General features: G+C 37.0%; 1 protein-coding gene across 6 annotated transcripts in view; it reads left to right on the top strand.

Moving 5' to 3' along the window:
• The window catches only part of MALRD1 (MAM and LDL receptor class A domain containing 1), a 794,026-nt gene that overhangs the window by 191,964 nt on the left and 576,497 nt on the right, over positions 1-25,565 (top strand). For all 6 annotated transcript variants that reach the window (XM_066232773.1, XM_066232772.1, XM_066232769.1 and 3 more), the window contains one exon: positions 6,876-7,288. In XM_066232773.1, coding sequence (XP_066088870.1) covers positions 6,876-7,288 — 413 coding nt within the window. The remainder of the gene's footprint in view (positions 1-6,875; positions 7,289-25,565) is intronic.

Here is a 25,565-nt window from a genome sequence, read left to right as displayed (position 1 = left end):
AGCTGACATTTATTTTTCAAAAATATTAAATTATGTAAATGAAGCTAAAATGTAGGAATAGTCATAAATTCTAACTCCTGTCCCTTTTGCCCAAATAATGTCAAATGTACATTTGTCCCATTTATTCTAAATAAATACTTAGTATTGACAAAATCCTCACATCTTGAAAAATGAATATGTTCCTGTGTTATCCTAGAAATTTAGGAAAGGAAGAGTCAACTCTTTATAAGTGGTTTGAATTTCTGTAGTGACTGAAGGCTTTAGAAGTTTACTTTTTATTTTTTTAAATTTATATTTAAGTCTGAATGATGTTTTATTTTTTAAAAATGACTGATTCTCTCTTATATCCATCAAAGACTCATTCTTTTTTTTTAAATTTTTATTAATTTTAATGAGGTGATATCCATAAATCAGGGTACATAGGTTCAAAGAAAACATATCCAGGTTATTTTGTCATTCAATTATGTTGCATACCCTTCACCCAAAGTCAGATTGTCCTCCATCACCTTCTATCTAGTTTTCTTTGTGCCCCTCCCCTTCCCCTTGTCTCTCGCCCTCCCCCCCCCCAACCACCACACTCATGTCCACGTCTTTTAGTCTCATTTTTATGTCCCACCTATATATGGAATCATGCAGGTTTTTTTCTGATTTACTTAATTCACTCCATATAATGTTATCAAGATCCAACCATTTTGTTGTAAATAATCTGATGTCATCATATCTTATGGCTGAGTAGTATTCCATAGTGTATACGTGCCACATCTTCTTTATCCAGTCATCTATCAAAGGGCTTTTAGGTTGTTTCCATGTCTTGGCCACTGTGAGCAGTGCTGCAATGAACATGGGGCTGCATGTGTCTTTACATATCAATGTTTCTAAGTTTTGGGGGTATATACCCAGTAGAAGGATTGCTGGGTCATAAGATAGTTCTATTTTCAGTTATTTGAGGAACCACCATACTTTCTTCCATAATGGTTGTACTACTTTACATTCCCACCAACAGTGAATGAGGGTTCTTTTTTCTCCACAACCTCTTCAACATTTGCTATAACCTGTCTTGTTGATAATAGCTAATCTAACAGGTATGAGGTGGTATCTCATTGTAGTTTTTTTGTTTGTTTGTTTTTGTTTTTTTGTATTTTTCTGAAGCTGGAAATGGGGAGAGACAGTCAGACAGACTCCCGCATGCGCCCGACCGGGATCCACCCGGCACGCCCACCAGGGGTGACGCTCTGCCCACCAGGGGGCAATGCTCTGCCATCCAGGTTGTCGCTCTGCCGCAACCAGAGCCACTCTAGCGCCTGGGGCAGAGGCCAAGGAGCCATCCCCAGTGCCCGGGCCATCTTTGCTCCAATGGAGCCTTGGCTGCGGGAGGGGAACAGAGAGACAGAGAGGAAGGAGGGGGGGTGGAGAAGCAAATGGGTGCTTCTCCTATGTGCCCTGACCGAGAATCGAACCCAGGTCCCCCACACACCAGGCCGACGCTCTACTGCTGAGCCAACAGGCCAGGGCCTCATTGTAGTTTTGATTTGCATTTCTCTAATAACTAATGAAGATGAGCATCTTTTCATATATCTGTTGGCCATTTGTATTTCTTCCTGGGAGAAGTGTCTGTTCATGTCCTCTTCCCTTTTTTTTATTGGATTGTTTGTTTGTTGTTGAGTTTTATGAGTTCCTTGTATATTTTGGATATTAGGCCCTTATCTGAACTGTTGTTTGAAAATATCATTTCCCACTTAGTTGGCTGTCTGTTTATTTTGTTGTCCATTTCTCTTGCTGAGCAAAAACTTGTAAGTCTGATGTAGTCCCATTCATTTATCTTTTCCTTCACTTCTCTTGCCTTTGGAGTCAAATTCAAAAAATGCTCTTTAAAACCAAGGTCCATGAGTTTAGAACCTATGTCTTCTTCGATGTACTTTATTGTTTCAGGTCTTATATTTAGGCCTTTGATCCATTTTGAATTAATTTTAGTACAAGAGGACAAACTGTAGTCAAGTTTCATTCTTTTGCATGTGGCTTTCCAGTTTTCCCAGCACCATTTGTTGAAGAGGCTTTCTTTTCTCTATTGTGTGTTGTGGCCCCTTTATCAAAAATTATTTGACCCTATACGTGTGGTTTTATTTCTGGGATTTTATTCTATCCATTGGACTGAGTTTCTGCTTTTCTGCCAATACCATGCTGTTTTAATTATCGTGGCTCTATAATATAGTTTGAAGTCAGGTCTTATAATGCCCCCAGCTTCGTTCTTTTTCATAGCTCTGGCTATTTGGGGTTTTTATAGTTCCATATAAGCCTGATGATTTTTTGTTCCATTTCTTTAAAAAATGACATTGGAATTTTGATGGGAATTGCATTAAATTTGTATATTGCTTTGGGTAATATGGCCATTTTGATTATATTTATTCTTCCTATCCAAGAACAAGGAATATTTTCTCAACTCATTGTATCTTTTTTGATTTCCCTTGTCTATTATTTGTTTGAATATGTTCTCCATTCCATTTTCTCTCTCTTCTCCCTCTGATATACTTGTTATTCTTATGTTAGTCTTTTTGATGGAGTCAGACAACTCCTGTAGGGCTTTTTCATTTTTTTTAGTTTTTGAGTATCTTTCTTCTTCTCTCTGTTATGCCTCAAATTGCTTGTCTTCTATTTCACTAATCCTACCTTCTACCTGGCCTGTTCTATTAGCTAAGCTTGTTATGTCGTTTTTCAGTTCATGAATTGAGTTATTCATCTCTGTTTGATTTGTTTTTATAGTTTCAATTTCCTTGGTAATATATTCTTTGTGTTCATTGAGTTGTTTTCTGAGCTCCCTAAATTGCCTTTCTGTGTTTTCTTGTATATCTCTGAGTATTTTTAGGATTTCTATTTTATTCTTTGTCATTTAGCTCCAAGGTTTCCAATATATTAAATATTTTCTCCATAGATTTTTCTCATCTATCTGTGCTATATCACTGTCTTTTGTATCCATGATATTTTATTTCCTTTTCCTTAATGGCTTCTGAGGGTGGTTTGGTTGATAACACTAATGAGAATTAATAAAGAGTAAAAAGTAAAAAATAAAAATAAAAAAATGTGGAAAAGAAGGAAATTTATTATTTCCCCTTTTTTTTCTTCCTCTTCTCTCCCCTCCTCCTTGAGAAAAAAATTGTGATGAACTGTGAATTGTATTTTGCTAACTGGAACAAAAACTACCTATAATGAAAGGCCTGAGTTGGGGAGAAGTGATAAAGGGGCAAAAAGGAGGTAGGGACCCACAAAATGCAAAAAAGGAAAAAAATTGGGCCAAGAATAAAATGATTTGCTTATAAGTAATGGTCGACTAAGAGATATAATGAGAGGGATAAGAGGGAAACAGAAAAAAGGAAAAAAAAATTAAAAATTACTTTTGTATTAAGTGGAGCAAAAACTATATAGAATAGAGAGCCGGGGTTGTTAGGAATGCTAATGAGTTAAAAAGCAAAGTAAAAAGCACCCAAAGTGCCGCAAAGAAAAATTTGACTCCCAAATAAAATAATTTGTTTGTGATTGAGGATTGAATGAGAGGAAAAGTAAAGGAGAAAAGAAGAAACTAATATAGAGGGAGAAAAAAAAGAGGAAAAGAGAAAAGAAGAAAAAAGAACAAAGAGAGAGAGAGAGAGAGAGTTAAGGGTTTCAGAGTGCAACCCTCATAGACAGAAAGGAAGAAGAAAAGAAAGAAAATGGAAATGTAACACTATGGGTAGTGTAGTTCAAGAAGAGGAAACTATAAGACGGGCAGAAAATAAAAGGACCAAGGTGGAAGAAAAAGAAAATAATCAAGACAAGAAGATGAAAGAAACAAAAAAAAAATGAAAAGAGTTATAAAGTCTGTGGATTTTTTTTTTTATTTTGAGAGGCTATCTTCTTCCTTTTTTTCCCCCTCTCCCTCTTCCTGGTCGGTGACTCTGTACCCTAGGCTCTGCCCCTGTGGCAAGCTTAGGTAGAGATTTGCAGTTCATAAGTTTCTATGGAGATGTCATATATTAGGCTTCAGTCTCGTTGGTAGGTCAAGGCTTGTTAGCATTTGCAGGCTCCGACAATGAGAGAGTCCATTTTCCCGGAGCCTCTCTCCTAGTCTCTCCTTCCTGAATTAGCAGCCTGATGATCCAGCTATGAGGTTGCCACTGCCTCTGCCTGGGGAGTAAGAGGCTCAAAGAGCTGGCAAATCCCCACTCTATCCCCACTCAATGCAGGGCTCCGGGTAAGGCTCTGTCAGTCAGAGCCGCCAGCATAGTCAGGCGGGGCTGGGAACCAATTGCTCTCAAGGTGCCTTTCTATGAGACTCCAGGCTTGTTCAGCATGCCTAGTCCTCTATGGGACCACTCTCCCCAGGCTTTTTGCACTTTGTAACCTGTTTTGGCTGAAAGGAAGATGCCCTAGTCGCTGCTTGCAGAACACGAGGTCTTAAAAGCTGCCAAGACCCTCTTTTTAACCTATAGCCCTGAGTATGAAAGCTCTGCCAATCAGAAGTTGCCCCCACCCCTACGTGCATAGCAAGAGGCACTAAAAAATATCACGCCTCTTGTCTTAGATTGCTGAACTGAGAGTGATCTTGTCAGTTAGAGCTGCATAGGTCAGTTGGGAGGTGAGCAGACTGTGGGTTAAGCTAATTTCAGCAATTGGATCTGCAGATCTGCTCCCGAGTCAGACTGCAAGCTTCTTGCGCACCGCTCTCCCTAACACTTTTGTATTTTTTTTTCCCCAGGGATGTTAGCTTGAATGGCTGGGTGAGGCACCCGCCTGCCCAGAGCAATTTGGGCGTAGGGAATTTTGCTTTCACACACTCCCCGTGCGCTGCTGTTCAGGGTGCAGGGACCACATCGAGATTCTGGTCACAGCCCACGCAAAGGCCTCTGACCCTGACCCTCTGCCTGGGAACATGGGCGCCCACTCCCGAGGCGCTAGGAGGAACCTCTCACACACTATCTGCACTCACTGACCAGGATATCGGGGCTAATGGCAGCTGCTGCTCACCGGTCTTTGACAGGGTCCAGCGCGGGCATTAGCTCGCGTTGGCTGGGTCACCACGGGCACACTCTTTCCTTGGCTTGGACGTCTGTGCTGCAGCCTGGCTCCCTCAATACCCTTAACCCCCTTTAGCCCCCACTCTCTCTCAATCCCAAGTGAAAGCCCTTGCTCAGGTTAGTGAGGAAGGCGGAGTGTTCCTATCTCCGTCTTATTTCCTTTGGGGTTGATTATATAGTTAGTTTTTTGCTCGATCATACCTTTGTTTTCAGAATGTGGGATTTTTAGACGCTCCAAGGATAGATTTTTCTGTCTCTGGTTGAAGAACTTGTTGAAATTTTGGGGAGATTTATCAGTAGCACTCCTCATGGCGCCATTTCCCTGACATCACTCGGCTTTAGAAGTTTAAAACCTCCAGTCCAAAGGAGCTACAATGCAGCAAGCTGAAAATACTACCACTGAAGAGATGCAGCTAGAATCAGCAAGGCACGTGATAGAACATTCAGCATAGAAAGGGGTGGAATGTTTAGGGCACATTGGAAAGATGGTGCTTGCTAACAGGAAGGACAAAGGGGAAATGAATTTCATTTGGGAACAGTAATGCTTGAAAGATAGCAGAGTTCAGATTTAAGTTTAGGTTAAATGAATGTATGCTCAAGGATTTTGAGTAGAGAAGAAAAATGATAAACTTTCACTGAAGGATGGTTATTCTGGCATGGAGTGAAAGGGACACTTGGAACTGGGGTTGCATGGAGCCAAGAGAAGAGTTTCTCAGAGGAAGATCTGGAAAATGTCTGCTTCATAATTATCTTGGTTACTTGGCAAAAACACAAATTTCTGGACTTCACCCTGTATCTAACAAACTAGTATTTGTATAGGCTTTAATATTGATATATAGCAATTTTGCTCTGTATATCTGATGATTCAGAAGACTGAGACCCATTTAAATATGACTCATCTCAGCAATGCATGTTAGAATCACCAAGGGAGATGATAAAATATCTTTTTTCTTTTTGTATTTTTCTGAAGTGAGAAGTGGAGAGGCAGAGAGACAGACTCTTGCATGCACCCACCCGGGATCCACCCAGCATGCCCACTAGGGGGTGTTGCTCTGCCAATCTGGGGCATTACTCCATTGCAACTGGAGCCATTCTAGCACCTGAGGTGGAGGTCATGAAGCCATCCTCAGAGCCCAGACAAACTTTGCTCCAATGAAGCGTTGGCTGTGAGAGGGGAAGAGAGAGAGAGAGAGATAGAAGGGAGAAGGGGAGGGGTGAAGAAGCAGATGGTCACTTCTCCTCTGTGCCCTGACCGGGAATCAAACCCAGGACATCCACATGCAGGGCTGACGCTCTACCACTGAGCAACCAGCGGGAATCAAACCCAGGACATCCACACGCAGGGCTGACGCTCTACCACTGAGCAACCAGCCAGTGCTAGATTATCTTGATGACTGGTTGTTTCATTTGGACCACTTAAATCAACACTTCTTGAAGATTAATTCTGGGCTTTGATGTTTCTTTTGTTTATTCTTTTAGTATTCACTGAATTATTAAATTCAGCTAAGGTTGAAATCTACTGAGCCAGAAATTTGTTGTAGTGAGCCAGCTGTTGGTTTGTGGTGGTTTGTCTAGCATTATGGTAATAGAAATGGAGAAGGATAGGCATGAATGGCATTTGGAAAATAACAGACAAAATAATTCCCCCTTCAGCCCATAGACTATTACAACCTGATGTATTATCTGGGATTTGTTCACTCTTTTATAATTTAATTGTTGCAATTTTTTAGACTAAATTGCTTACTTTGGCAGGAGTAAAATATAAACTAGTATTCTTAATCATAACTGTTTTTATCCTTACTTTTTACTATTATTTAACGCCAATTTCAGCACCTGAACTACAATGTAACTTTGAAATTGGAATTTGTAACTGGAAACAAGATACGGAAGATGATTTTGATTGGACCAGGAATCAGGGGCCAACATCGACACTTAACACAGGGCCAATGAAGGATAATACTTTGGGCACAGCAAATGGCCACTATCTCTACATAGAATCTTCAGAGCCACAGGTTTTCCAAAACTCAGCTGCTTTGCTCAGCCCAATCCTTAATGCCACTAGTACAGGACGCTGCACCTTCCGCCTCTATTACCACATGTTCGGAAAGCACATTTATAGGCTGGCCATCTACCAGCGGATCTGGAGTAACACAAGGGGGCAGTTGCTGTGGCAGATATTTGGGAATCAAGGCAACAGATGGATAAGGAAACACCTCGACATTTCCAGCAGACAGCCTTTTCAGGTATGGATAATGGGTTTCCTAATGTGTATTGGAAATGCATCCTAATGTCTAAGGAACATGAAAGGTTGCTGTGTTCTTGAATTTAAAGCAGGTGGAATTTGATAAAAGTTACTTTGGTACACATTTATCATTTAATCAAGGGTGTGCCAAAGCTTGTTAAGTTTCTTTCCTCCTTGACTACCCCCAATAATGTGTGATTAAAATCTTTAAAGATGGGCACATGGCATTGAAAACAGCTGCCAGGTCCTTTGATTTCAAGTACTCATTCTACTGAAAAATCTGGAGGGAAAAGAGATTTGGCACCATCTCTGGCCTTCTGAAAAAAGTTAAGAATCTTCTTTGTGTTGTTTGGAATAGTTTGTCTGAATTTTTCACATTTTATAGGTGAGCCGTGGGAATCCAGGAAGAGTATATGCTTTGTTGGAAAACCACACAGCCACTCAGGAGCAGAGCTACATCCAGTTCTCTGTACTCCTGGTGCAATAGCTTAATCTCACCTGCCTTCTCCTAAAAGTCCAATTTATAACAGAGAGTTCGAATGCGTCTATGACTTTCACAGACGGCATGTGTAAATGACTTTTACATAAAACTATTTATTTCTCAGCAATTCCCTGAAGTGGGTAAATTAGAGATCCCTTTTGTCAATTTTATAATTATGAAGAGAAAACTTAGAAAATATATCACTAATTTTCACAATATATAAGTCCTATAAAATTGTACTTACTTTTCCCACACTTTTTATAAATATATTTCAGAAGTCATTTCCAGATTTCCATGATGCAGAATAAAGTATGGCATGACAGCCTTATAAACATGGAGAATGTGGCCTTTAGATATTGTAATTTCTGGAAAGCCCAAGACTTTCTGAATGTGTTTGGTGCTTACAGTGCTGGTCATTCATACTAATTATAAAATAATTTACTATCCTGATACTAATAATATTCTATATTACATTATTAATTGGCACATTGCTCTTAATGAAATCGTATAAAATTCTGCAGAGAAATGGTTTGTATATGGACATGATATAGTGAGTCAAAATAATGTTTCTTTTTCCCAAAGATATTTTCTTGGATATTTTGCATTTCAACTGGTGTATTTTTGTAAGTGTGGGTCTGAGTTGAGATAGTGACTGTGAGCCTGTGATCCTGTACTAACTTTGTGGGATACATTCATGTATGACAAGCAGTGTTCCATTCATTCCAGGCACTACCTACCACCAGCATAATGTTCTAACTCTATCCTTAAATGTTTGGATCCAATACAGTTTATTGTGCATGTTTTATCCTAGACTGCCATTGGATGGCAGTCTTAAAATTTTAAATCCTGGACAGTTTGTCCATCTTTTCCTTTTGAAGAAGTCTTATTTCTTTTTCTAAGCTGGTTTGCCTACTGTGATCAATAAGACTGCTTCATTTTTAAAAAAATTATTTACAATTTCTTAGGATTCACTGCTAATTTCTTTTCCCAGCATGCTTTTTAGGTAGGAAACACCTCTCTTTCTCTCCAGTCTGTACCACCAGTGCAAAATTTCCCTGAAAAATCAATACAGCAAAACAACTCTCTATAGAGCACCTGTGTGGAGGGTCACATCAACATGTCAACAAAGGAAGGTATTTGAGCCATTTTCAATTGTAGAGACTAGTGAATAAAAATAAGAGAAGAGTCACTTTACCACAACTGTTTAAAGAAAATTTCAAGTTATAGCTTCTAAAGAGTTTTAAATTCACAATACTGATCATACTACTGACCTTATGAAAGGACAGTTTCTAATAAAAAAAAGATAATGAGTTTTTTTGTTTTTTTTTATCAGATATGGTCTTACCCACATGTCACATTTTTACTTACACTTAAATGAGGGTCTACCTATATAATGAACAATAACTATTTCACACAAGTACCTATTACCTCATGTCTTCAGCTGCCCCCTTTTTTTATTGGTGACACACTACAAATGTTATATCAGAATTATAATATTTGAGTACAATTTGAATTATTGTATTTAACATTAAAATTACTTCAAGCATTTTCTTGCTTGAATGTTTCTTTTGCAAAAACATATATTTATGTATATGGTAGATGTGGGGAGGGTAAATGTACTTTCAAAGAAAAGATTGTTTATCTAGACTTCTTTATACATCAGAACTTCCTAACTCACTCTTAAAGGATTCTATTGTGTTCTGGCAACATCCTAACAGTGGTTCTCAAAGTGTGCGCCAGGGCACACTAGGAGATTTCCAGGTGCGCCCTGTGGAATTCCAGAGAAATATGTGCCTGTTGGGGAACAAAAAACCAACAGGGTTTTTGGAGTTTAGAGTTTTGGGGTACAGAGGTGTGGGAATTGGCTGTAAGCTGACAGTCTGCCCAACCCCCCACCTCACTTGCCTGATTAGGTTGCAAAAGGCTGTTAAGCTGTGGTGCTGGATGGTTTACACTACCTTCCATATTCCCCAGAAAGACTGGAGGCAAGTTTCTTCTTTATCTGATGCAAAGTTGATATGTATGGTGGGGGTTTTCTACACTCAACACAGTTAAGAGTTAAAAGAAAGAAATTCTTCAATGTATTGATGAGGAAATGAGAGTTTGCCTTTCAAATATATGCCCAAACATTAAAAAAATTGTTAGGACACATCAGGCTCATGTTTCTCATAAACACAAGAATGAAATAACTTAACACATTCATGCCAGAACCTGCTGAATTTACTAAATCTTACTAAGAATCTATCTATCTATCTATCTATCTATCTATCTATCTATCTATCTATAAATAACTTTTTTTGTTGTTTTTATTTTTAACTCCTCTTATTTATGAATTCTAAAAAGCATAACTCTAAAAATATAACATAAAAATGTTTTTTAATGTCAGAATAAATTTAATTTTGTCATATATATTTTGGTTAATTACCATAAAGTACGCTTGGACCTAATTTTTTTTATTTAATATTTGACTTAATTAGTATAACACATTTCTCAGAAATTTGTATATAGTGTGCCTACAATTATTTGTAGGATTTTAAATGTGTCCCAACTTCAAAAAGTTTGAGAACCACTGTCCTAAGGTATAAAGAAAAAGATTTTTCCCAGGTGTATTTTGTTGTGAAAGAATTTAAAAAATCTATTCATAATCATAATTTATTTTTTCATTTGTGGAATATACCTTTACATCCTAAATGGTGCATCAGATTTCAGTACTCCTTGGAAACAATGTTTCTGAAGTTGTGTTGTAAATAAAACAGGACCATATTTAATAATGTTAAGTTGACCCCATTTTTCATAAAATTATGTACAGAAATGCTAAAAGTCTAAATTACATATGCAGCTTCATATAAAATTTTTCTTCAAAGTGTGTATAGTTGCTATAATTTGCACTGAAAAGTTTTGGATGACTGGCTTGCATCTGGTGTAACAACACTCAGATTAGTTGCTCACTGAACATACATTAAAACTTCCACAATCGGCCCTGGCCGGTTGGCTCAGTGGTAGAGCGTCGGCCTGGCGTGCAGAAGTCCTGGGTTCGATTCCCGGCCAGGGCACACAGGAGAGGCGCCCATCTGCTTCTCCACCCCTCCCCCTCTCCTTCCTCTCTGTCTCTCTCTTACCCTCCCGCAGCTGAGGCTCCATTGGAGCAAAAGATGGCCCGGGCGCTGGGGATGGCTCCTTGGCCTCTGCCCCAGGTGCTAGAGTGGCTCTGGTCGCGACAGAGCGACACCCTGGATGGCAGAGCATCGCCCCCTGGTGGGCATGCCGGGTGGATCCCGGTCGGGCGCATGCGGGAGTCTGACTGCCTCCCTGTTTCCAGCTTCAGAAAAACAAACAAACAAACAAAAACTTCCACAATCTTAGATTCTTGAATAAATCTTTCACAATCTTAAATTTCTTTCATACTATCTTCTTCAATTAGACTCAGATACAATCACAACTTATTATGTCAACTTTTTATCCAATCCTGATACAAAGTGATGAACCTGGTTTCCAGGCTGAAGAATAAGAAACTAGAAAAGGGGAGAAGAAAAGGTTAGGTGGAGGTTATTGCCACGGCATATGTACCCGAAAACAAACTTAATTTCTTTCTTCCTTTTTCCCTTTCTTTCTTTCAATTGTTTTTTTTTAAAATTTATATAGAAAATTATAATTTTCTAAATAAAATTAATTAAATTTAATTTTTGGTGACACTGATCAATAAGAGTGCCTAGGTTTCAGGTAACTATTTCTACAGTATTTGAAGTGTTGATTGTATATGTATGCCCATCACCTAAAGTAAAATCATTTACAGTTACCATATATTTTCCCTCTTTACTCCCCTTCCCCCACTTACCTCCCCCACAATCCTCTTCTCCTGGTAACATCTTCACTTTTATTTATGTCCATGAGTCTCATTTTTATATCCTACCTATGTATGAAATAATATAGTTCTTAGCTTTTTCTGACTTACTTATTTCACTTAGTAGAATGTTCTCAAGGCCCACTCATATTGTTTGAAATGGCAATACAGCTAGTGCTTGACTTAAAACCACGACTGGTTCCGACAGACCAGTCGTAACATGATTTGGTCGTAAGTTGAGTAGGCTATATGTACAGTACTGTGAAATGATGTTATAAAAATCTTTAAGTCATATTTTATTATAATTTTCTTTCACTATTGTTATATATCATAGTTTTCTTTGTTCATTTTATGCCATTTGTATCATCTTTACACCATTTTGTTTCTTATTTTTACATTTGTCAGGTTTAAGTAAAACACTGCATTACCAGTACAACTGGTTTAATATTTGCAAAGACAATTTCCTCTTGGTAGACATCTTGGGAGGGGTTTAATGAAAAATATCCAAGACACAAAACACAAATTTATATACTGAGTCTGGGATAATAGTTGAAATGGTGCACTCGGAGATGGTAGTGCTTCCAGAAGCTGGTCCTCACTGTCGTATGTCCAGCTGGGCAATGCTTGCACTGCCAGACGCAGAGCAGTCATGGCTAGAGATCGTGGTCATAAAGTCGAATGGACATAAGTTGCATAGGTTGTAAGTCAATCAATATTTGTATGTCTTCATTTCTTATGGCTGAGTATCCACTGTATATATGTACAAGATCTTCTTTTATTCAGCCTTCTATCAAAGGACATTTTGGTTGTTTCCATATCTTGGCCACTCTAAATAATGCAATAAACATGGGGTGCATGTGTCTTTGTGTACTAATGTTTTCAAGGTTTTGGTAGATACCCAGTAGAGGAATTACTGGGTCATATGGTAGTTCTAGTCTTAATTTGTTGAGGAACCACCATACTTTCTTCCATAATGGCTGTTATCAGTTTACATTTCCACCAGCAGTGAATGAGGCTTCCTTTTTCTCCACAGCTTCTCCAACACTTGTTATTACCTGTCTTGTTGATAATAGCAAATCTAACAGGTATGAGGTGGTATCTCATTTGTAGTTTTGATTTGCATTTTCCTAATAGCTAGTGAAGATGAGCATCTTTTCATATATCTGTTTGCCATTTGTATGTCTTCTTGGAAGAAGTATCTGCTCAGGTCCCCGCCCCAATTTTTATTGGGTCATTTGCTTGTTTGTGGCTGAGCTTTGTAAGTTCTTTATACATATTAGATATTAACCCCTTATCAGAGCTATTGTTTATAAATATCATCTTTCATTTGGCTGGCTTCCTTTTTGTTTTGTCATCAATTTCTTTTGCTGTGCAGAAGCTTTTTAGATTGATATAATACCATACATTTATTTTTTTCTTTCTTCCCTTGCCTTTGGTGTCAATTTCATGAAACATTCACTATGGCCAAATTTCATAAGTTTACCACCTATGTTTTCTTCTATGTAACTTCCTGTTTCAGATCTTATATTTAGGTCTTTGATTAATTTTTTAATAAATCCATTATTTAAATCTTATTCTACTTGTTGTAATTTCTATAATGCTAATATATTAACCCTCCAAAATTACAATAAAATATAATTATGGATAATTAAGCATTGGAAATATACTTTATATACACATAGGTAGGCAAAAGTAAGTTTACAGTTATGAATATGTGAGTTTATTCTTGATTATGATTTATTAATTATTTTATTATTTATTTGTGTTACAACTATAATATATACTTTTGCCCATCTCTATTATTAGTGACATATAATGTATCTTATTATAGGTCATTGAGCATTGCAAAATCATAAAAAGTAATATATATCATGGTAATATTCAAACCTTTCTATATTCCATGTTGGAAAGAAACAAAGAAAAAGTAGAAGGCAAAAAATATATAGATTTGGGTTGTGGGGTTAAATTTTTAAGAATTGCCAATGAGTTGTTGAAAAAGGATTAGAAAATTATTAAATATAAATGAATGCTTCTATTCTAGGGTGTCCTTTATCCCTTCATAGTCTATGTCCTATTTTGAAGCTTCATATAACCATAATTTTGTTTGCCCCTTTTCCCCTGGTGCTGCATATATGAATAATATGGGCACTTTCTACTCATGGATACTTCCAAATCATTTTACTCTGCCTTCTGGCTAGGTGTGGTAGAATGGACTGAGAAAACATAGACCCAGTATGGGTAGTTGCCATGTCTGATTTTGCATATTTGCCACAGAGAGGCTGTAAGCTGAGGAGCTATGAGTGGTGTTAAAATCTCAGTTGTGGAATTTATTTGCCATTTTAAATTTGCATGAAAATGCTGGATGTGCTAATAGCTGCTCTGCTGGCCTCTTCTCTGTAAGTAAGTATTTCACTACACTTGTGTGAAGCTGACATATGAAGATGTGTATTAGATTATCAGTGCTGGGTTATTTTGCTAAAAACTATACTTTTAAGTAACATACCAGATAAGAATCTTCTTATTCAGACTGTAGCTCTGTATCTGGCTATAGAAACAAAAGCAACAGTTTCTTTCCTTCTGATGTAGTGTTCTCTAGAAATAAACTCTATGAAATGGCTTTCAAATGTGGTTTTCTCTGCTGATCCAACCTTTTTTTGATCATGTGAAACACTTTAGATTTGCCTTTCCTCCATAATTTTTTAACCATGTAACATATTGAACCAAATAGTTTTGCTAGCTGATATTAATGACACAAGATTTTGGCTTTTATCTCAGGAGAAAATCAATGAGTCACAGCATTCACTAAAAAAATGTATGGGACCTCTTTGTAATTCTTTGTTAGATGATTACTTTATCTTGATTTATGCCTTTAAACTTTTTCTCCTTCAAGAGAAAATATTGTATCACCATCTTTGAGAGCAAAGCAATCTATATCGATTTATGCTCTGAGTATAGCCTCCTTCCAGGACGATTTATAGGACATATTACCTCACAAGAGATTACAGACACAATACCTTTTGTTTTCTTAAACATGGCAGATTAATGATTTTGGTTTATATCAAATTTTTATATCAAAGTTTTAGTAAAAATATTCCTTCCCAAGGTAAAAGGAGATTGTAGTATTTTTTGTTTGTTTTTATTCTAGTGCTTCCCAAAATTTTAGGGTCTAAAAAGAATTCAGTGTTCTTGGTTTTAACAGAATTGTCCTTAGAGCAGGATTGCCATTTGGAACTGCTTTAGGAGCTGTTCTGAAACTATTTTCCAAACAGCATTGTCAACTATTGCCAAATTGAAATCTGATTATGAACTTTTAAAAACTATTTTTAAATGGAATTTAAGATACTATCTTCCAAGTTATTTTTCTTAAACATAAACACACATTCTAGTTTATTTTATTATGTCATTATTTGTGTTGGAAATAATATTTTACTTTGTTACCATTTTAAATCTTTTTATTGAGCTGAAAAGTTTTTAGGTTTCCTTTGTACTTATATAGAAAAATGTTCTTTACATTTTATGAAAGAAAGCCCTTTACTAAGGGGTAAAAAGAAAAATAAGAATGAATGCAATTCTGAAATGCTTTAGGTTAAAGATGTTTATTGATTCTTGAACCAGTCTAATGGAAGGTAAGAAGGAGAGAATGAAAATGTTTAAGAGTCCTGAAAAAAGATAAAAATAAAAGTCCTTATAATCCCAAACTTATGATCTATTGGGGAATTCCATGATGTCATTAAGGCCTCTTTACTGAATATTGGACAAAAATTTTTGCTCCCAATTTCTGTAAGAGTTGCTACATATAGACATTTTATTTGCATTTGAAACAACTAAAATTTCCAGGAAAATTGGAAGGCTTATAGAAACTACTTAGGTGATTTGAAATGAAGATTATTGAAAAAATTTGGAATGGATGGATGTCCTTGTGTAAAGGATGGCCTTATCAGGGACAAGTTATTTCTACATTTCTGTGTCTCTGAATTCATTATTTTATACACATATGTACATGTACAAATACATTACTGTAATTTTTATTTGCATGTGTCATTAGTATGATTATTATTTTAACTGCAGTGTTCCTATTGCTTCAATTGCTACAGAGCAGACCTTTGCTCACCGTGTCCCTGTAGTTTTATCTAAATTAAAACACAGTCAAAAGCAATCAAAATAACTGAAGAGCACACGGGCTCTGTCTTAGGATAAAATTTATATTTTTTAATCAAATGCCATGTGTAACTACTTGTTTTGACCTCTAAGACTCTATTGCTCCTCCTATGGTATAGTTGTCCCTGGCATTCTGACCTCTGATTAGATTACATTTTAAGCTATATTCTTGCTTCTTTCTCTGTGTCTCTGATACTACTTCTCTCATTGGTAATGAAAGCTTCTTCTATCACTCGGCATTATTCTTGCTCAGATATCTGCTAAAACAGAGGTAGGTGTTTTATGTGTCAGTCTAAATAAACTGCATCCTGAGACTACAATGTGTACTTTTATATGTATATAACAAATTATAATGTTATACTATCACCATTATTTGTTATAATTTTACATTAACTTGGAACTACTATTTGGTGTAAAATGTGAGTTTATTTTATTTCATATTTTAAGGAGCTCAGATTAAAGTTGAATTTTTGGTAATATAAACTTGACCTTTCACTATATTATAGAGTATATTCAAGTTTTTGTACAAACATAGTATAGTCTTTGGAGTAAAACTGCTTAAGTTCAAATCCTGGCTCTGTCATATATAGCATGGAGCTTTAGGAAAATTATATAACCTCTGTGAGCCATGGTTTCTTTACCTATAACTGGATATAATAATAATACTTACCTTGCATAACTTTTGTAAAATGTACATATATATATATACACATAAATTCTTAGAAAAGACAAAGCATACAGTAACAACTAACAACAGCTAACAACAAATGTTAACAACAAAAACTATAATAAATATACAATAATAATAATTATACTAGGTATTATTATTAAGTTGAAAAATAAAAATTGAAAACTTTCGTTAAACTAGAATAAACATTATAGGATCTCTATGCCCTTTCTAAATGGTTGAGGACATAAAAGCCATTTGTACTATCTGTATACTCAGTTATTCTGAACAACAACAAAAAAAAGTCATTTTTTCTCTCATGGTAGCCAGACCAAAATGCCTCATATCTCTCTTACTATTCAATAGAATGATAAAAGTCATTAGTACTAAATAATAGTCATAATGACAGAGTCTACTGAAATTTAAAAGAAAAAAATTTTGCAAAGTTTACAGCAATAATTTGGACAACTTAGATGAAATGGACACAAATTACCAAAACTACTCAATAAGAAAAAGAAAATGCAAAATATCCTCTATCAGTTAAAGGAATTTCTTTCACATTTAAAACTTTACATAAGAAAAACTCCAGACCTGGTTATATCCTCTGAATCAAAGTCAAAAAGGAAAAGAAAGGAGGAAGAAACATTTCCCAACAGAGGCCCGTATTATCTTAATATCAAAAGTTGTTACAACAGAAGAAAATAAGTAACCAATATATGTTATGAACTTAGATGACATTTTTCAAAGCAATATTAAAAAATGATAATATATTATAATTAAGTGGGGTTTATCTCAGTAATACAAGATTGGATTAACAACTGAAAATCCACCATGTTAGTAGAAAAGAGGAGATAAATTCTGTGATCATCTCAATAGAGGAATAGAAAGAATTTACAAAATCTAACATCCTTTTACAATTAAAACTCTCAGCAAGCTAAGAATAGAAAGGAACCTTTGCAAACTGATAAAAATGTGCTTACCAAAAAGATCATCTACAGCTACTTAATGATGAAATACTTGATGCATTCTACATAAGACTTGGAAGAATGCAAGGATATTCGCTCTTTCCAAGTCTTTTAAATATTATACAAGAGGTCCAAACCAGCTTGACCAATCGGTGGTGCAGTGAATGGAGCGTCGGACTGGGATGCAGAAGGACCCAGGTTCGAGACCCTGAGGTCGCCAGCTTGAGCGTGGGCTCATCTGGCTTGAGCAAAAAGCTCACCAGCTTGAACCCAAGGTTGCTGGCTCCGGCAAGGGGTTACTTGGTCAGCTGAAGGCCCGTGGTCAAGGCACATATGAGAAAGCAATCAATGAACAACTAAGGTGTCACAACGAAAAACTGATGATTGATGCTTCTCATCTCTTTCTGTTTCTGCCAATCTGTCCCTCTCTCTGACTCTCTCTCTGTCCCTGTAAAAAAAAAGAAAAAGAGGTCCAAACCAGTGAATGCAAAGGGAGAGAATAAAAAAGGAGGGAATAAAGGAAGGGAGGGCAGAAGCAAAGGGAGGGAGAAAAGGAAGGAAGGAGAGGAGAGGAAAGGAGAGGAGAGGAGAGGAGAGGAGAGGAGAGGAGAGGAGAGGAGAGGAGAGGAGAGGAGAGGAGAGGAGAGGAGAGGAGAGGAGAGGAGAGGAGAGGAGAGGAGGAGAGAAGGAGAGAAGAGAAGGAAGGAAGAAAAAAGAAAAGAGGCATATATTTTGGAAAGGAAAAAAACACTATTGTCAGATGACATGAATGTATACTTAGAAAGTTTCTAAGAACATGCAGAAAGTGCTAAAAGTAATAAATGGATTTAAGTCAACTTGTAGGTAAAAGGTCAATAAATAATATTAATTGTATAACAAGCACTTTAAAAAATACATTACATAAACAACTCAACATACAATGACATTAAACATAACAAAATACTTAGGTACAAATTTAATAAAAAATGTGCAGATCTGAAATTTATAAAACAATAATGTGTGAAATTAAAATCAACATGACCAGGCTATGGCACAGTATATAGAGTGTTGGACTGGGATGCAAAGGACCCAGGTTCAAAACCCCGAGGTTGCCAGCTTGAGTGCGGGCTCATCTGGTTGGAGCAAGCCTCACCAGCTTGAGCCCAAGGTCGCTGGCTTGAGCCCAAAGTCACTGGCTTGAGCAAAGGGTCCCTCGGTCAGCTGTAGATACCTTTCCCCCCCACCCCACCCCCAGTCAAAGCACATATGAGAAAGCAATCAATGCACAACTAAGGTGCTGCAATGAAGAGTTGATGCTTCTCATCTTTCTCCCTGTCTGTCTGTCCCTATATGTCCCTCTCTCTGTCTCTTTCTGTCTCTGTCCAAAAGAAAGGAAAAAAAATCTAAATAAATGGAAATGTATATGTGAATTTCACAGATAAAATCTTAATTCTTATTAAATAATAATTTCTAAATTTATGTCTAGAATCAATGTGACTTCAATCAACCATATAGGCCTTTTTGGAAAAATTACAGAGCTGATTCTAAATTTTTATGGAAATACAGATGTCTTAGTATAACCAAAGCACTTGAAGAAGAGGAAGAGCAGGAAGAAAGAAGAGGAGGGAGAAGGAGAAGAAAAAGAAAAAAGGAGAAGAGGAAGAATAAGAATAAGAATAAGAATAAGAATAAGAAGAAGGAGGAGGAGGAGGAGGAGGAGGAGGGGAAGGAGGAGAATGAGGAGGAAGAGGAGGAGGAGGAGAAGGAGGAGGAAGAAGGAAGAATAATAATAATGAAGTTGGAGAACTTAACATTCTAGATTTCAAGAGATATTACAAAGTTGCTTTAACAGAATAAGAAGTTTAGAACAGACCCAGTCTTGTATAGCCAGTTGTAATTTTAATAGAGAAATAAAAATCTATTTTAAAATGTTTCTGTCAAAACTGAATATTAATGGAAAATATGAACTTCAACACTTCACACCATAATCTCAAAGCAACTCAAGATATACCGTATTTCCCCATGTATTATATAAGACACTCCCATGTATAAGACACACCTTAATTTTGGGGTCCAAAATTTGAAAAAAAAATATTACATAATTTTATTCATCATAAAATTCATACAACTCCTCATTATTGTCAAAACTCCCATCCATTAGTTTGTCATCATCTATGTCTGATGATGAATCACCGTCTTCAACAATGAGTGCTAAAACAAGCACAAAAAAGCAGGAAATGCAAGTAAAAAAATCTACAACCACTGTATAAGACACACCTAGTTTTTAGACCCCAAATTTTTCAAAAAAGGGTACATATATTTTATAAATATGTAAAAATAAAATTATAAAACGTGTAGAAAACACAAGAAAACCTTTGATGAGCTTGATAACTGCAGGGCATTTGGTCCTGTCCAAAATGTCCATGGAGACATTCAGTCCAAGCCAAATGGTCCTTGAAATTTTGTCCTGTTTAAAACATATATTACTAATTATTGCTCTCTAAAGATTCATAAATAAGAAAAGTAAAACATAGAAAAAGACAATATTTTAACAGTGATGATCAATATATAGATTTTAATTATTCTTTTAGTTTTAGTCACCTAACAGGATAGGTTATGTAGTTTTGATTCACTGGCTGTGAATGAACTGTGTCCACACAGTTTCTTATGAGCAGTTTGTTGTAGATACTGTTGTGCATGATGCCAGTGCTCTCTCAGAATGAAGTACTCCTCCCCCAACTGTGCCGAGTGTTGGCAGCTAATGCTTCCCTGCCGACTCTCTCTTAGAAATTGCCTTGTAGAGGGTTGACTTGTCAAGGTGTGATGCCCCCTCTTCTAAGACAGCTCAAATCGGAACAGCCAATGGAGGGTATAAAATCTCAGTATTCTTGACTCAATTTAGGGCAACTCCCCAGTTCCCTGAGGCCTTTCTTGTGACTGCATCATAGCTCAACTGCTCCCTCCATTCAGCCCTGCTGCTTTCTCTCCCCTGCAGTTATTGATTCCAAGGGAGTTGCCCAGTAAAAGTTCCGCACCCACATCTCTATCTCAGATATGTTTAACAGGGAAAAAGAACTGACACATATTTTTCCTAGGTTCTGGCCGTAATGCTAATTAGTCATGAAATGCCAAAGCCAGATATGGGAGCTTTACCTTGTGCTTTTCCTTAGACCTTCTATTTCTACCAAAGCTTTACTCTTCTAGACAAAACAAAATTAATAATTACAGTTAGTATTTATTTAATGCTTCCCTTGTGCCAGGTGCTGTGTTTTTTAAATGACCCTTTTATAATCTCCACAAAACACTAAAAGGAGGAGGGTTCTACTCTCTCATGGTGAAAATGAAGATTTTTCTGTAAAGTGTTAACATTAGGGGGCTCAGGCCCTGGCTGGTTCGCTCAGTGGTAGAGCATCGACCTGGCGTGCGGGAGTCCCGGGTTCGATTCCCAGCCAGGGCACACAGGAGAAGCGCCCATCTGCTTCTCCACCCTCCCCCTCTCCTTCCTCTCTGTCTCTCTCTTACCCTCCCGCAGCCAAGGCTCCATTGGAGCAAAGTTTGCCCGGGCACTGAGGATGGCTCTGTGGCCTCTGCCTCAGGTACTAGATGGCCCTGGTTTCAACAGAGCAACACCCCAGATCAGCAGAGCATCGCCCCCTGGTGGGCGTGCCGGGTGGATCCTGGTCGGGTGCATGCGGGAGTCTGTCTGACTGCCTCCCCGTTTCCAACTTCAGAAAAATACAAAAACAACAACAACAACAAAAAAAGTTAGGGAGCTCAGACTGAAGGACATCGAGGAGACTCCATTTTTTATTTTTGCATCTTTTCTATGAGTTTAAAATTAGGTAAAATAAAATGGTTTAAAACATTGAGTAGTGGAACTAGGTTTTTAAGATTTGCAGTCAGTGTAGAGTTTAAGTTCTAAATTCATAACCTAAGTAATACAAGTGTGTGCCCTTTTGCACAGATTGGAATGGAGTGTTTGTCCTCTCAACAGTCACTTGCAATGTCCTGCTATGGATATACGTTGTATATAAATTATCAGTTCAATATTAGCACTTTGATTATAATTACCAAAAAAAAGGGACCGACTTCTTGTGATTTTCACTGTATCAGTTAAAATTAAAAGTACATATGCAAGCTTGCAGATGAATTTTAGTGAATATAGAGTTATCAATGCCCAGGTAAATCAGTATGTGACTCCTACCCTCTTCCCACTTGCTTTTTCAGTGTTCCAATGATGCAACATAGTGGGCCATTCAGCTTGTCTCCCCACACTTTCAGTTAATAGCATTTTATCTTTAGCACTTTGTCATCTTTAAGATACAACTTATCTTTTCTCACAGACCCTAGTTCTTGCAATGCAAAAGAATCATTTATTTGAATAAGACTGTCCCATTAAAATAGCTTTCCAAGAAGCTTTTAAAAATATGATTGGAAATTAGTATTCTTCCTACTGATTTTCAACATGGTGACCCTTTGTATTTCCAGCATGTGTGAACATGAGAAATTTATTTTCTATTTTGTATAAAGCATAGTGTAATGTAATGACAAACAAAATTGTAATGGAAAATGAGTATAATTTTAAAGTCAGTTTCCTTCAACTTGAAACATTGGATTAATATGAATTAGCATATATATATTTTATCATGTTTACAAATAATTTACCTTCTTTCAAATAATCAGTTAATTGAGCCAATCAGAAGGGACTACTAGATAGATTAGTCTGTTGGCTGTGAGGAGGCCTTGTTGAAGTGGGACAATCAAAGATAAATCAGGACTTTGGTGGGAACAGCAGGAACCATTATATTAGGAGTCATCAGGTGAAATGCAGAATAAATGGGGAAAGGAAGAGAGAGGAGAGAGTTTAGGGAGAAAGATCAGCTGGTTTAAGACAGTTTAAAACTGGGAGGTTTCTGTTGGACATTAAAACAGAAATGTCCAGCTAGTGGTTGGGGGGAAAAAGCAATCTGAAGTTTAGGGTAGAAGTGTAGATTGATGAGATATTTGGGATTGGATTATGTATGGAGAGTATTTAAAGTGTGAAGAACAGAGAGCTGGTCAGAAATAGGTGCTTTTCAAGCACAAGTTTTGATCTCAGGCTTTGAGCAGTTGATGCAGATGTGATAGGACAACATTTGCCTGGATGAACATAGCTCATGGCCTCAGCAGGTGGAATATCATGCAGATGTCACTTAGGATATTCATGCAGGTGCAAGCCAGGTGTCTGGGAGAGTTTATGTCCATGGGGCCACCCATGACCAATAAAGGAGGGAGCCCTTTTCTCCTTCTAGATTGACAATTTTTAGATTATTTTATAAGGCTCCTTAGAAAATCGGTTAGGTCCCAGTGCAGCTATAACCAAGTTGACAAACCATTATTTCTTTATTTATTTTAATTTATTTTTTTGAAATTAAATCTATCGGGACGACATTGGTCAACAAGAGCACATAGCCTTTCTGTGAACATCGCTATATCCTTTAAGCTGCTTACTGTGCTATGTGCCCACCACCCAAAGTCAAGTAATTTTCTGTCACTGTATATTTGTCCTGCTTTTCACCCATCCCCCTCACCTTCTCTCCTAGGTAACCATTTTTATCTATATCCATGAGTCTCAGTTTTACATTCTTCCTGTGTATAAAATCATATAGTTCTTAGCTTTTTCTGATTTACTTATTTCACTTATTATGATATTCTCAAGGTCCATCCATATTGTTGTAAATGGCATTATGTCATCATTTCTTATGGCTGAGTAGCATTCCATTGTATATATGTGCCACATTTTCATTATCCAATCCTCTATCGAAGGACAATTTGGTTGTTTCTATGTCTCAGCTACTGTGAATAATGCTGCAACGAACAAGGTGTGCATGTGTCTTTGAATACTATTGTTTCTGAGTTTTTTAGGTAGATATCCAGTAGAGGGATTACTGGGTCATATGGAAATTCTATTCTTAATTTTCTGAGGAATCACCACATTTTCTTCCATAATGGCTGTACCAGTTTACATTCCCACCAGCTGTGAGTGAGGATTCCTTTTTCTCCACAGCCTCTCCAATACTTGTTATTACCTTTCTTGTTCATTACAGCCAATCTTACATGTGTGAAGTGGTATCTCATTGTATTTTTGATTTTCAGCTAGCAAAGATGAGCATTTTTTAATATATCAGTTGGCCATTTGTATGTCTCCTTGTAAGATGTCTGTTCAGGTTTTCTTCCTATTTTTAAATCTGATTGTTTGTTTGTTGTTAAACTTTGTGAGTTTTTTTTAATATATTTTGGATAATAGCCCCTAATCAGAGCTGTTGTTTGTGAATATTATCTCCCATTTGTTTGGCTGTCTGTTTTATTATCAGGACGAACCATGCTTTCTTTTTTCTTTTATTTATTTTTTATTCAGTGAGAGGAGGGGAGACAAAGAGACAGACTCCCACATGCACCCTGACAGGGCACCACCCAGCAAGCCCACTAGGAGGCAGGCTCTGCCCATCTGGAGCGTTGCTCTGTTGCTCAGTAACCGAGCTCTTCTTAGCACCTGAGGCAGAGGCTGTATGGAAAGCCATCCCCAGTGCCCAGGGCCAACTCATTCCAATTGAGCCATGGCTACAGGAGGGGAGAGAAAGAGAGAGAGAGAAAAAAGAAAGAGAGAAAAGTGAGGGGGGCATAGAGAAGTAGTAGATGGGCGCTTCTCCTGTGTGCCCTGACCGGGAATTGAAACTGGGACATCACATGCTGGGCTGATGCTCTACCACAGAGCCAGCTGGCCAGGGCCAAACTATTCTTTCAATGAGCCTTCTTTCCTTCCCTTCATCACTCTGACCCTCACTCTTTCCTCCTGAATTAACTCTCAAAATAAATGCTCGCTTTCCAGTATTTTCTTTCACATTAGGAAAAATATTTTGAAATTCCATTTGATATCCCACTTGATAAAAATATTTGGTGTACCATATCTCAAAAACCTAGGTGCTTACCTATAAAACACCAAAGCCACATAAAGAAGAAAATTATATAGAAAATTTGGCTTTACAGATGAAGCTGTCGATTTCTAAAATACTTTAATATGTTATCATAGATATGCCTTTCACTGTTATAAGCCTCATCTAATAGTAGAGTTCACTTAAGAGCATATTATATAACATATTTTGCATTTCAGAAGATTAGTTAGGACTCTCTTATAATTGTGAAGATCTATTGAATATAAATGTTTCTAACACATTTTCCCCCAGTTTTAGAACTACAGTGAACACAAAGCTCTTAAACTTTACTTTGATAAAAATAAAATATGGTACCTAAAAAATGCTACTTTGAACAACAGTTTAGTCTCAATTATTTAACATTTAGTGATTTGGTAAGATATTTTTATATTTTTAAATTCTTTATTTAAAAGTTAAAGATTGTGAAAGGACCTTTTAATTGTGTCATTGATCCTCACAGTCACAACAGCTTTAATCTATACCAGGCATTTGCAAACTCTTCCTGTTAAGAGCTAGGTAGTAAATATTTTAGGCTCCGTGCTCTGTTCCAATTAAAAACAAAACACAACTTATTTATTTGTAATCATCAGGCTTCTAATTAAAGAAGGAAACTTTATTTATAAGTTTGCTGATCCCTGGTTCTTATAACTAGCCACTGTGGAGTCCACCAAGAATTATATTATTTTAATATTGTAATAGCAGAATCTCTTTTCCATTTTATTTATTTATTTTTTTTTTTTGAGAGGGACAGGGAGAGAGAAAGAAGTATCAACTCACTGTTCCACTTAGCTGTGCACCAATTGATTGTACAAACAAGATTTCTGTTGTTGATCTTAGAAATCATATGTCATCCTTAGATGTATATGATCCTTAATGTTGTTTTATTTTTCTTTTATTCTGTGATATCACATTACCAATCCAAACATAACCTTTAAATGTTTTCAAACATTGCCTGACCAAGCAATGGTGCAGTAGATAGAGCGTCAGGCTGGGACGCAGAGGACCCAGATTTAAACCCTGAGGTCACCAGCTTGAATGTGGGCTCATCCAGCTTGAGTGTGGGGTTGCTGGCTTGAGCATGGGATCATAGACATGACTCCATGGTCACTGGTTTGAGCCCAAAGGTCGCTTGGCTTGAGCAAGGGGTCACTCACTCTGCTGTAGCCCCCCCCTGTCAAGGCACATATGAGAAAGCAATCAATAAACAACTAAAGTG

The sequence above is a fragment of the Saccopteryx bilineata genome, chromosome 5, assembly GCF_036850765.1.
Source record: "Saccopteryx bilineata isolate mSacBil1 chromosome 5, mSacBil1_pri_phased_curated, whole genome shotgun sequence".
In the NCBI taxonomy this organism is placed as follows: Eukaryota; Metazoa; Chordata; class Mammalia; order Chiroptera; family Emballonuridae; genus Saccopteryx; species Saccopteryx bilineata.
Note: the sequence above shows the minus strand (reverse complement) of the source record. Positions and strands in the feature narration are given on the sequence as shown.